At 42.4% G+C, this 13,680-nt stretch overlaps 1 protein-coding gene and 1 pseudogene across 1 annotated transcript; both read left to right on the forward strand.

Annotated features, from left to right (window-relative positions):
* The first annotated feature begins 1,773 nt into the window (after positions 1 to 1,773).
* LOC119730256 (retinol dehydrogenase 12-like) lies at positions 1,774 to 5,349 on the forward strand. Its single transcript, XM_038203063.1, has 4 exons — positions 1,774 to 2,199; positions 2,784 to 3,026; positions 3,584 to 3,980; positions 4,622 to 5,349. The coding sequence occupies exons 1-4, from the start codon at positions 2,040 to 2,042 to the stop codon at positions 4,815 to 4,817; spliced, it is 996 nt and encodes a 331-aa protein (XP_038058991.1). The 5' UTR covers positions 1,774 to 2,039; the 3' UTR covers positions 4,818 to 5,349.
* A 3,344-nt stretch (positions 5,350 to 8,693) lies between these two features.
* Positions 8,694 to 12,669, forward strand: LOC119730257 (annotated as a pseudogene).
* Positions 12,670 to 13,680: the final 1,011 nt, after the last annotated feature.

Raw genomic sequence — 13,680 nt, forward strand, 5'->3', positions numbered from 1 at the left:
GGAAACCCCAATTTTGTACTGGAAAAAGTCATGGAATTTCATTTTAAGATTTGTGTGGGAAACCTGCAAATGGCATATACAGTGCTTCATGGTCATCAACAATAATGCCACATAAATAGTTGCACATTTTTGATTGACAGTTTTCATACAGTACCGCGTAGAAGAAAAGTTTGCTGCGCTACAATTTCAGGTTCAGGTTCAACGAACTCTGAGAATCCATAAACGTGAACTTGGACTTTGGACACTATTTTAACATCATTAGATTGTGTGTCAAATTTTGAGTGTTATTGCCTTCGGGAAAAACAACCCGATGTGTAAACGGTCCTGTTTTAGCTCGAAGTTCAATTAGAGTAATATTACCAAAATGGCAATTTAGGGAGACACTGTCTAGTAAATTATTTAACAGTAGGGAGACATTGGTCATTTAGGGGGACGTTATATTATCTCTCTAAAAAGGGTACCATTTTTGATTTTCTGAATACATGAGGACATTTTGAAGGTTATCTGGTCGTGTAATAATGCATCCGTTTATGTTGTGGCCCACATCTTTTAACGCGATCTAGCGATGCTGAATCTTTGACAGCTCCACGTATTCTGCTATCTGCGCGTAGAGATTATGAGCTATATTTGGCCAACAAGCGGCCAAACTTTGCGAACTTTCTAACCCCTGATGTGCGCTTTTCTATAGTGTCCTATTGTTTGTGCTCCTGTGGACTCCGATGTGTTTAGATTTCATATCAGTGGTCGATATTTATAGAACGCTTTTTATCTTGAAGTGCAAACCCGTAGAACGACGGCCAAGTTCGTCATGGAATACTGAAGGAAGTTATGTGCAGTAGGTATGTATGGGCGAAGAAACTTTTGGGGAAATTTGCGCTGACGAAAGAGATTAGGTCCACGAACTTTCTCGGGCCGTGCATGCAGGTGCACCAAAGCGGCGGTCAGCGCGGGTCAAGTTCAAGAAACTTTTTGCCATTCTGTTTCATCAGCTGACGTTGTCACCAGAAGCACTTGATTAATACTGCTTTAAAGGCACAGTACGGCAAGGGAAGACTGTTAAATAACCGATTACAATTTGCTTGTGTTTTGCAATTTCTATTGCTCTTGGAATGTCATTCCAAAGGTAGGTCTACCTCGCTTTTGATTTCCTGCCACGCCACAGACCTTTTGCATGGCAGTCGTCTTTGGGGCACAGTGCTTTTGGTTCACACGGGGATTCACAAAGCATCAGACCCCTTTTGCATTCGCCTCAAAGATAGTTTATACGTCAACACTCTCAAAAGTCCCGGATCAGACTGGAACCAGAATCCGGTTCCGATTTGATCTGATACTCGTCTGGGTCAAATTGACACTTTTTCCGGGCAAAAATTTTCTGGTCATTTTGACACGCCATACCTTGGCAAATTGTGTCATATTTGACCCAGAAAAGTGTCCATTTGACCCTAAAAAGTATCAGGTCAAATATGACGGGATATGATTCCGTGTCAAAACTGACCCGGACTTTTCAGTGTAAAACGGTAAAAAAAAAAAATTCACGTCCTCCCGCGGGCCTCATTTAAAATACTTCTGTTCGTGCACTTTTGAATAATTTTTTTTAGGGCGTTCTCAACTTTACCTCTAAGGTTGATTCAACCCGCTAGCCACGGCATAGCGCACTTAAAATAGCACGGTATGTTTGCTCAGTGCTGTTGGTAACGATAAGACAGATAGACGCTTATTTTTAGGCCTGAAAACACGGAAAAAATATTGGTCAAATGCACTCCGACAGAACGAAAGCATCATTGTGTTAAAAACTTGAGGTGCAGATTGGAGTCTGAACCCGATAGCGTCGATTGCAGTGTGGTGCTCAAGTAACTTCGGAGAACAACAAAAATCTGAGCAACTAAAACGGTATCTTGAGAACAAAGAGCCAAAAACTCTCAAGGATATCTCAAGAAGAGTTCAAGGAGATTCGAGAGAGAAGAAAACCACATGAGCAGTACATTACTACTTGCGGCGTATCCTGACAGCATCACTGAGTGTCTTGAGATCGTGTTGAGATGGCTTTTTACTGGCAGCTGTACGAGGATGTCACTTGGAAGGTTTACGTGGGACTCGCTGCGGTCGTCTGTCTGGCTGTCTACTCGTTCAGGCGGTGGAACACGCCTGCGTTCTACCGGGGCACAGCGACACTGAACGGGAAAACCGTCATCGTAACAGGTAAGGGGAAACATGTCCACTCTTTAAATGATCGTGAGCTTGTAGGTCTGCCTGGAATCTCGGAGATTGTGGTCAAAAGGTACCATAATGAGTTTCTCTTTTTTCATTAACGAAATACATAGACACGATCATGCAATGATTTTTTTAACCAGTAACAGGATGAATGGTGTCTCTAGTTGATATAGGCAAATGTTCTTTTAAAACTTGAAAATTATTTATTTGTGATTCTTGTTCGTAATAATAAATATTCATGGTTCTGGGCCTGATTAACATTTCTTCGTTTTTTTTAGTCGGTATTGAAGTTTGTCGCTACCACTTAAAATCCTGCAAGGTTGTGGATAATTTTTTTCTAAATTCAGCAGATCTCGAAACCACAATGTTACCTTCTTTTTGAAAGAACAAGGGCCTCAAAATAATGTCATGCTCCTAGAGGCTTTTCAAATGAACGTGATGTAAGTTCGTATTTGTTGAAATAATGTAGGTTTAAAGGCGACCCAATCCCGGACATTTTTTTGTTGGACGTTGAATTTCACTTAATGCAAAAAGGGCCCAATTTCTGGACATTTTTTTGCTTGGTGTCATAGGTTCTAACACGGGCATCGGCTTCGAGTCGGCACTCAACTTCGCCCGTCGCGGCGCCCGGGTCATCCTGGCCTGCCGCAACCCGTCCAAGGGGGAGGAAGCGGCCGCTAAGATCAGAGAGCTGACGGGGAACGATCAGGCGGTCTTCCGTCTGCTCGACAACGCCAAGCAGGAGTCCGTGAGGCAGTTCGCTGAGGTGATACTCCGTGAGGAATCGCGGCTGGATATCCTCGTCCACAACGCCGGTGAGTATAGAGCAGCGTAACTCAGGGTCCATTATGCAAGGGGGAGTTAGGGGTGCCTCAGTTTCGGGGAAGGGGTGGGGGCCCAACTAATTTTGAACAGGCCTCGGGGTGGTAAAGGCGGGGGTGGGAGCGAGCTTGCCCCATCATTATTTGTCTTAGTTACACTATCGAGTGTCATGTGTTAGATACATTATATTTATTAAGTGGATATTTCGAGTTTGTCAGTCTCGGAAATTCAGTATACCTGTACTTGATCAACTTGGAAGTGTATCCTTTCGCTTGTGGATTCAGTAAAACAGGTAATGTAGATCAGTATTTTTTTTAGAGAGCGGAATGGCACCTTTTTTTTAAAACACGGATTTGTTTTTCTTTCTAAGTAGTCAAACTTCGACAAGCCATTTTAATTTACTGATAAGAGGTAGCTCCGTGAAATGTAAATCTTGTTTTGAAATTATTCGCCTCTTTTAGGAGTTTTTTTACCAGAGCTTTTTCATTTGCAGTATTCAGCGATGAAAGTATCGATGATGAGGTTTTCGAATTTCGTCTGTTTATCCTAGGAGTTTCCCGTTGCCATGGTGACGAGAAGACAGAGTCCGGTTACGACCTGCAGTTCGGCATCAACCACCTCAGCCCCTTCCTCCTGACCCACCTGCTGCTACCCCTGCTGGAGAAGAGCGCCCCCAGCCGGGTCCTGGTCGTCTCCTCCATCGCCCACAAGATGGTCAACACTCTCTGCTACCTGCAGTCCAAGCAGGCGTGGGAGGAGACCGTGGCCTACGCCACCTGCAAGTTGTCCAACATCCTCTTCGCTGCCGAGCTGGCCCGCCAGGTGGAAGGCCGGGGCGTGACGGCGTACTCGCTGCACCCTGGCATGGTCGACACCAGTATCTTGCATCCGCGCTCCAGCAGACTGCACGGGGAGTTGCTGCTTTTCTTCTCCCGAAACATTTTGAGGTAGGATTTGTTGTGGATTGTTTTTTAAGAGTCAGTCTCTTTGCAGTGCTTGGTGCATCATCAGACCTTTTGAATTTGTTTTTGGTTTATTTTGCAAACAAAATGTAGCTTATAATAAGGTGCATTGTCACCTTTTGTTTTTAATGAATCTTATTGTGTTTTGAGCTACGTATTTGTTTATTTGGATGTCTTGATTACCAACTGATCATTTTATGGTGAGTGGAGGCGAAGTTTCAAACAATATGTCAGTGTTTATGGTGTAAATCGAGGAAACACACGTGCAACATCAGCGATGAATGGAGGACAGGAACCAAATTGAGGACGATCTCGATTAGAAAACGTGTACAAAACCAATGAGACCTGTTACAAAAAAAGTTAGTTGGCGATCGTATACAAAAACTATGGTAGGTCTTCCTAAAAAGTTTTACAAAGAACAAAGAGGGACAACAGGGAGTCCCAGATTGCAGGCAAATACACACTTGCGTGTGTTTGTTTCCGCAATGATTAGAATCACAGTCAGTTCTCAAGAACTAGAGAAATCAGTCAATATTTCGAGTTTATTGATGATTTTTTTTTCAAAAGTTGTGTTCAGAAGTTTGTTTTCTTTTTTCTAACTTTTTATTTGATCTATTACTTTCCAGACCGTTCTGCATCTCACTAGAAGCCGGTGCCCAGACGACTCTTTACTGCGCGCTGGAGGAGTCTATCACATCCTACTCGGGCCGTTACTTCGCCAACTGCAAGCTGGCCAAGCCGAGCAAGCTGGCCCAGGACGAGAAGGTCGCCTCACAGCTCTGGGATATCAGCTGTAAAGCCACTGGCATCGAGAATTACTGAGAATTCACGTTATTAGTACTGAAAACAAAAACCAGCAGTAGCCTTAATAGGTCTAGGACCTCTGATGGGAACTTCCTGTATAATGTGATGCACATTGTGTTCAGTGGCCTGTCCAGGTTTTGGGGGTATACAGGAACAATAATTTGGATAGACCGGAAGGTCATCATGTGTTTCCTGACTAACCCTGAGTCATTGACTGACTGAGTCTCTGATTTAACATACTAAATCAAGACTTTTAAGGGTCCATTGGATATTTTCGTCCGTAAAAAATGTTGTTAAAAGCGGGACGAGGGTGTTTGACTGCGCTTTCTGTTCCTGGATACGTCACTGATAATGTTTAATAAAATAACGGACTATTGCACTAATGTTTTTCCAGTTAAAACAATCTTACTGTATAATGTTGTGATGGCCCTCTTTATATACAGCGCGTCCCAAATACCCGCAACTTGTTTTTGCGAGGCGCTAGTGTCGGCGCGGAAACACGTACCGCCATTATTTTTATATCATTTTAAAGCTTGGAATTTGAACTTTATCCCTGGTAAGTATTGGTTTGATATTTAAAAGAGTTTTAAAATTGTTCGTGTTCAAATAAAGGCATGTCGAAAACAAACTAAACAGTTTTCAAGGAAAATCGATGATGCGGTACATCAGATGCAAACTGGAGCGCGCTTTTTGAATAGGTACATACAACATGTATATACTTGCACGTGAATTTAAAAATTGAACTTGAAACAAAGAACTATATTGTGAATTCATTTAAGGTGTTGTCCGCGGCGTGAATCGAAAAGAATAGAAAACACAGAAAGTAAAAGGCGACGAGATCGTCACATCATGAACATGATGAAGCATTTCCACGTTAGAAAAAATGTGCATGATTGATTTTCCTTGAATTCGGTTGAGTTTGTTTTTGACATGCCTTTGTTAGAACACGAATCATTTCAAAACCCTTTGAAAATCCAACCGATAATTACCAGGGATAAAGTTAAGATACCAAGCTTTAAAATGAAGTAAAAATAATGGCGTATACGTGTTTCCGCGGCGACGCTAACTCGAGCCTCGCAAAAAAATGTTGCAGGTATTTTGGGACGCCCTGTGCAAAATAATGGCAAATTCCGTGTTTATAATAAGTTCTTATTTTGTACACCTGTATAACAAAACATCTTCATTTCATTCCTTAAAGCAACATCTGTTTTTAATCTGATTGTATGCTAATCAGTCTTAGAAAAGGGATTGCTTCCGTTTGAAAATTGAAAAGAACCCAAATTAGAAACATTTCTTGGCAATTGTTTTTGCAAATGGAAGTGCCTTGTCTGCCTTATTCTTAAACCCATGAAGTTTATGCAATTATTGAGAAACGTAAGTTCCTAAAAACAAACAGATCAGAAATTACACCAGTTGCTGAACATTCATCTACCATTTGTTTTGTCAAACGGTGGCACTATAGAATGATAGACACATTGTAAAAAGGCATGTTTCACATTTAGAGATTGTTTGAAGGATTTTATATATATTTTGACCTTCGACCTTTCGGATATGGACTTGCACTACTATCAACCTGACACGAACTTATTGAAAAGTTTGTGTAAATCACACATCATTCCAAAGTCGACAGTCACTTTATACAACCTATCAAGGGAGATGTGTTAATAATTGCCTTTGAAAGTTCAAAGAAGCGCATGGCGGGATACATGTATTGTGCAATTTCTGTCACGCGGATGTACTTTAACACGAGTTGCAGACAGTGGTCTTTCAACAAGGCCACCTTGACTTTGAAGTTTAACATTAATTTGATTTGAACCGTGCAAGGCGAATTAAGAGGAGACTACACTATGTAGTCTTGGCTCAAAATGGCTGCTATAATAGTAAGTCGAATGCGGGACCAAGTCACAATGTTCAAAGGGTGTGAGTTTTAAGAGTGTAACGTGGACCAGTGTAGCCATCCACAGTGATACAGCATCTGTGTTGTCTGAGGTCTCAAGTTTGTCTCAAGCTCGATTCTAAATCTTAGAGACTACTTGAGGAACTTGTGAAGACGGCCAGGTCGGTATCTGGTACCTAGTGAACTGCAAGGGAAATCTCACTTTTATCAGTACTCAATTTTCTTTGTTAGCCGAAAGTTATTTTGTATGTAAAAAGTGTAAATAACAAAAGTAGGTTTAGAAAGCCGAAGAGAACTGACGCAAATAAGTGTGTGTTGTATTCAAAGTTTAGATGCTTTGGACAAGTTCGCATACTCAATAACATAATACTTGTTAAATAGGACGATTAAATCTTGATTGTTGCTGTAAGAAATGTTATTTCACAGTTTTTGTATATACATACATTTCAAGTACAAGTGCAGGCACTTTTGTCGAAATATCTCTGTCATTAGAATGTTTTAATTAATGCTAATCCCTTCTTAATAAGACTGCAGAGTAGTTTTCCTGTTTTCACTTACGAAAAGAAATAAAAGCTGCCGTGAAGCGTTATTCATTAAACGTAATGTGTCCATTTTTCAAAATTTGTTTTACACAATAACAAGCCCACCATAATGTCCTGCTGCATATGATCAAAACAAGTGTCTATATTCAAACTCGATCAAACAATCAAATAAATAAAACAAATGTTCTAAAAAAACACATCTTGTACTCAAAAAAGTAATGTTACCAAAATGGATCTCCATAATGCATTGTATACCGGTAGGAGGTCACGTGCAAATAAATGAACGTTAGTCTGAAGTGTGGTTATTTCCAACGTGTATAACGTGTTTTCACGTTCATTGTAATTATTACGTTCACACCTAAAATAATCCTTTCCTCTCTAATTTGCTCATATTAATATGAAATATGATACTGCATATTGGCTGGAGAACATTAAAACTGTAACATTTAAACTTTGAAAAGCATCGTGTTTTCGTAACTCAAGCCGCGACGAATTTATTCTTTTTTTACCCCAGACACCACCAAAAAAAACCCCAAAACGCTGTAGTAAAGCACAGGACGGCACCAGACTATTCATAATTTGCACATACGTATCCAAAATGTTGAGCGTGCAACTAAAACGGGAGGAATTCCTCCTTTTTCCGAAAATTTCCGAAGCTTGCCGAAGTCGTTTCGTCGACAATCGGATAGCGCCCGAGTATTTCCGAGTATATAATATAGGTTTAATTAACTGCTAATTGCTTATTAATTTTATTTCAAATGAGTTGATAATTAATGTTCATTGCTTTCATTTAGAAAACTTGAAATTCAACGCCGATTATGTGCATCAAATATACTTGGATCGTATGGGGGAACTTTTTGCTGCGTCATGTACAATTTTAAATTTGACAACCGTTACCAAGATTTTCCAAAACTCGGTCTTCCTTCGGCTCCGCCTGCTATAACAGTGCTATTTAGGTGCCTAATTTTAAAGATTCCAGATCAACATTAGTCAATGTTATCTTACAGAAACATCAAACTGTATTATCATAACTGTATGATATTACGAAGCAAGTGATTTATTTAAAAATTCGATCAGAACATTAAAAGCTACAAGCGATGAAGCGAAATCGGAAACGAAGCCAAGCTTTGAAAAGGGCCATCAATGTCGTCATGTTTATTTTTAGCCACGGAGGCTGCCTGACCTAAGATTCATCAGGAATAGTCAGAATCTTTTGGTGTGGGAACCAGACTATAAACAAACAGGGGTGTCAAAAAAGACACCATGTTTTTAGATCTCGTAGTCCCTCGCCGAATTTCGCAGGATACGTTCACAAGGCCACGTGGGACGACAACTCCAAAGGGCAAATCACTAATCTTTGACAGATTATGAAAAACTGGATGTTTATTTATAGCCTAGTCTATACGGGCATTGTAGTCTATATCATGCAAAAATCTGAAGGCTAGAAAAATCTTTTCTGAAAGGGTGTCGGTCCAAGTTCTATTCTGACAGACATTGTAACCTATGATACTGACCTCAAAATTACCGTGGAGGTTTCGTAGCTCTTGCATCAATACATTCATTCATTCATTCATTGAAAGGAGTCGACTAAATTGAGTCCAATAACGGTTCACGTATGGGAAAGTTGAAATGGGTCGCGACGGTCCTGGTGGCATTGTATGCGGTGTACTACTGGTCGTTCTTCCATAAGCAATGCGTGTACACTGGAGACGTGAAACTACATGGCAAGACCGCCATCATTACAGGTAAAAGCTCACATGTTTTGAATACTGAGACTTTACAAACAATTTCGAATCTTGAAACTTGGGTCCAGAGAATTCACTTGTAATGCTGCCTATATGCCTAAACCAAGGATAACCGGATGTGGGCGGACACGGAGGGAGCATTCTAGCCCTCCTTCAATTCAGATAGGGCTATTGCCCCCGCCCCGTGTGCCCCCGCTCGAAATTTGGTCCAAAAACATTCGTCCCAATTTCAACATCACAGCGTAAGACCCCAAGTTAATAATTAATTTTAAACTGATCCTCCCACCCCCGCCCTAAAGGAAATAAAAAGGTATCAGGATACTGAACGTGATTGGACAATAGAATGTCACGTGACTTAAGGCGCCATTTTGTGACTTATCGTAATGTTATAGACGGTAACTTTCTACAATGATTATCACAATAATTTTGGTCATTCTTAAATTGCTTATTTACAAGTTAATAATACTTAACCAATTTTGTATAATGATAAACAGGAGGAAACTCTGGCATCGGCAAAGTAACGGCCCTGGACTTTGCCCGGCGAGGTGCCCGAGTCATCCTCGCCTGTCGCAATCTCCAGAAGGGTGAAGACGCCGCCAAGGAGATCAAGACGCGCACGGGCAACTCGGAGGTTGTGGCGCGTAAGCTGGAGCTATCCAGCTTGCGTTCTGTCAGGGACTTCGCTCAACAGATCACCGAAGAAGAGAAAAGGCTAGACATTCTGGTTAACAATGCAGGTACAGAGAGCGTTTAACGTCTTCCAATTGTAACTAATAAGCCAAAAAAAAGAAGACTTTTGCTGGTCCATCAGCGGCCGGCCTATAGTCCTGTAATTCGGACGATTCACAATGCAGTGCGCCACCAAGAGTTTGCCATGGAGAGTCAACTTTTAAAGATTACGGTCGACAAAATATGGCCCATTTGAATGAGTGTCAGTAGACACTTGAGCTAATTTGTTATAGATTGGGGCAGAGCGTTCTGCCGCCTTACCAAAAATCACCATTATTGCTACAAAGAAAAGAAAAGGGCAAACATATACTCGAATCATACGCTTACGAAACTACTGACCGGAAAAAACGAACAATTTCAAATGTCCCGCGCTGCGAATTTGTCGACCATCTCCCACAATGCACTGGGAAAAATGAACTCTCCGTGGCAAACTATTGGTGCCGCTCTGCATTGTGAATCGCCCGAATTGTCTGACTGAGGCTGCATCCGAATCAGTTGTCTAGAGCTAGGTCTAGGTCTGCGCCCATTGAAAATACGCGGGGACGCGCTGACAATAGACGTAGCCGTAGCTCTGGAAGCCCGTTTCGGACACGGCCTCACTCACTGACTCACTCATTCACTGTCACTTGTGGGTTCATGTTGCTAGTCTCACCCTTGCCCTAAAGTATGAAATATAGGATTAACCACTAGCGTCATTGAATGTCTATGCCACATGCATGATAAATCGTCCAGTGAATAGCCAATTTTCTGAATCAAATGAATAGTCCTTAGAGCTCCCTGAACTGGAACAGCATTAGCCTTGTATGGCGGGACTGTCGCATGACCAACCAAAGACGTACAGAGGGCGTGCCCATGTACTCTTAAATCACTTCAAATACAAATTTGCAAAGCACTGGTTTCTGCATTGCCCATCCATGAAGATGCCTGGCCCGTCTGGTACACTAGAACTTCTTTAGAACGGAGCTTGGCATACTAGTCCTTGGCACTGTAATAATTATTGGAATGAAGTGCACTAGCCAGCCAGAACCACAGTACTAAGCACGCACTATGTAGCTCTGTGTGATACACGTATGTCAGTGGCGGGGACAGTTTGTGTTTATATCTTTAACAATTAAATTCCATGCTAAAATGATAAAATCCCTCGCAACAGGTATCGGGTTTGCAGTGCCCGGCTCGACCACCGAGGACAACTTCCATCCCGTCTTCGGCATCAACCACTTCGCCCACTTCCTGCTTACCAATCTCCTCCTGGACCTGCTGAAGAAGAGCGCCCCCGGCCGGGTGGTCACCGTCTCGTCCATCGCGCACCACGTGACCAACGAGACGGAGATGGACATGACCCGGGTTGACCCCTCGGGGGCCTCCCCCGTCCTCTACCCGAGCCTCCAGGAGTACCACACCAGCAAAGTAGCCAACATCCTCTTCGGGCGGGAGCTGGCCAGGCGAGCCGGGCCGGCCGGTGTCGTCTCGGTCTCCCTTCACCCCGGGTTCATCTACACGCCGATATGGCATAAATCCATGACGCTCTCTCCAGTATGGGACAAGATTTACTACGTTTTGTCTCCCTTGTTGTGGTGAGTTATTTGTTGTCGATAATTTGCTTTCCCAAAATTGTAGGCAAGGGAGGTGAACCGTGCACACCGGCACCTTTCCCTCATCACGGCCACTGTGCATCACTACCTTCTTAACACCAGGCGCCATGCGGTAAGTTACTGGGCCTATCCTTTCTTGGGCCAGAATGCCCATTTTGCTTTTAGAGGCCCGTGAGCTTTTGCTGTTTGGTACGAACGGAGGATGCACAACTAGAGGTAAAGGTTAAGGTCCCATAGCGATTACTGGCCGAAGGGGCAGTGGGATGTTAGAGGTCCACTGTGTCGGCATATGAGTGGCAGTGCCCATCTCCTCTCCTCTCGCCGTCTTACCTTCCCTTAACGAATCAGATACCTTTTTACTGTTGGGTCGTCAGAGAGAGTTGTCCCGTTTTTGGTCCGAATGGAACCGCCAACCTTCCACTCCTTAGCTCCACGTTCTAACCGCTCGGCTACAAGGCCAGGCCCTCCTAGAGACAACTAGAGATGTGCACCAAATGGACAACTCGAGTTGGACTCAAGTCGTGCCATCGCCTCGAGTCATGGACATTTTACTGATTCGATTGTTTCTTTATCAATTTTCAATATTTTTCAAGGTTGTTCCTTTTGGACGAAGAGGGTGGAGCTCAGACTACAATCCACTGCGCACTGGATGAGTCGGTCCAACAATTCTCAGGCGGTTATTTCGACAACTGTGCAGTGGCGGAACCGGCAGCGCTGGCTCAGGACGACCATCTCGCCAAACGACTGTGGGAGGTTAGCTGCCAGGCCACGGGATTGAAATGTTGAAAAGGGGGCAAACCGGTGTTAAAGTGATCATCTACCAAACATTAATTCTGGTCATGTGACGATGATGATAATGTGTTAATCTCATGTTTCCCAAGCTATTATGTGAATGCAATTGCGACCAATACTGTGCACGTCTTCTCATGAAATTTACCGCTGGCGTTTGAAACTTGGGTAGAAATGTGTCCATGGGGTGCGCAGCGTGCAGCGGTGGAACATTTCTGCAGTTTTGAGAGCTGGCCAGACAAGTCAAATAAGTCAGTCATTTTAAAACTAAAATGCAGCCAGTAAGACTGTTTGTGTGGGGTGGGCATTTTTTTTAATTGTATACTTATTTTGAACAGAATGCCGAAAGTCCTGTGGCCCAAACAGGGCTGTGCAACCGATGGCAAGGGATGGTTTGGAGAGGGTCGAAAGACAAATTTCGTCATAAGTCCATTTTAAGCTTCGAAAGAATTAAAAAAAAATGTTAATTTGCTTTGTGTTCCATGACGTACCTTTGAAGTTAATTGTGAAAGTGTAATGTGATAATTAAAACTTCAAGGCTTTCGTTGTAAATGTGTGAATAAATAATAATAACCAACCCCCCTGCTACACCCCGGCAACAGATATGTAATAAGGTGCCAGACATCCCCCCCCCCCCCCGAAAAAGAAAATTGGGAAGGGCTATTTAATAAACCAAGATATTAACTGGGGAATCTGACGGCACTCCCAAAAGACGTGCACTCGTCAAGCAAGCAAAAATCAGGATAACAGTATCGCAGAACCCGAAGAGCCATTAAGGCTCCGATGAAAGAGTAGAAAAGCTTGCTAAGAATTGGAAAGAGCTTGACCATGCACTGGCGATGCTGCAATTGCAAAAGGCAGCAAAACAACTGACCATGGTCGTTGTGGCTGTTGGTGTGATACAATGGCACATTCGGCAACCTGGTGCCCTTTGTGCCATAAGCAATACTGCTGCAGATCATGGTTAGACCACGGATCCTACAAACGAGGATAAACAAATGTTTTGAGCTCCAGTACAAAATGCACCGAGCGGACTTGCCTTAATTGGTTATATTATACGCGTGATAACCGGCATTAATACCGTTGGCTTGCAATCGCGAATTTTCACGAGTGCCATTTTGTCGGGTTTTTTTTTGCATGACATCTAAAACGGAAATATTCATAAAACTGTAAGCAAAACTACTCCTTATTTAAGATATAATTGTTCCAAATTATTTTAAAAAAAAATACTTCAGGATATAACGGATGGTATTGTGCAGTTTTTGTCGTCATAGATGAAGTATTTACCCGGGAAATAAACGTCAAATTTCGAGGAGAACACCGTTTACCCAAATTTCGTTTTTAATTAGGCTTTTATTAAAAAGTTTTAGAGAGATAGGATGCCGAACCGATGAAACAAAAGCGACATTTCATTGTTCATCTTAAAGCTAAAGATATTGTGCTATGCGTTATCATGGTTATGTTTTTTGTTTTTTGTTTTTTTATCCCGGGGATAACATTTTATTGCTCTTCAATCAGCTCTCATCCATTGACAAACAAATACAGTACTGGCTAAGGATACAGATCTAATCAATAACAACTTAAGCA

Source organism: Patiria miniata, unplaced genomic scaffold (assembly GCF_015706575.1).
Source record: "Patiria miniata isolate m_02_andy unplaced genomic scaffold, ASM1570657v1 HiC_scaffold_22, whole genome shotgun sequence".
Taxonomy (NCBI): domain Eukaryota; kingdom Metazoa; phylum Echinodermata; class Asteroidea; order Valvatida; family Asterinidae; genus Patiria; species Patiria miniata.

Bases quoted from the DNA above. Each gene is read 5' to 3' on its own strand.
- LOC119730256 (XM_038203063.1), top strand. From the start codon at position 2,040: ATGGCTTTTTACTGGCAGCTGTACGAGGATGTCACTTGGAAGGTTTAC. The intron at 2,200-2,783 runs GTAAGGGGAAAC...TTGGTGTCATAG, and splicing joins GAAAACCGTCATCGTAACAG to GTTCTAACACGGGCATCGGC. The intron at 3,027-3,583 runs GTGAGTATAGAG...TGTTTATCCTAG, and splicing joins TATCCTCGTCCACAACGCCG to GAGTTTCCCGTTGCCATGGT.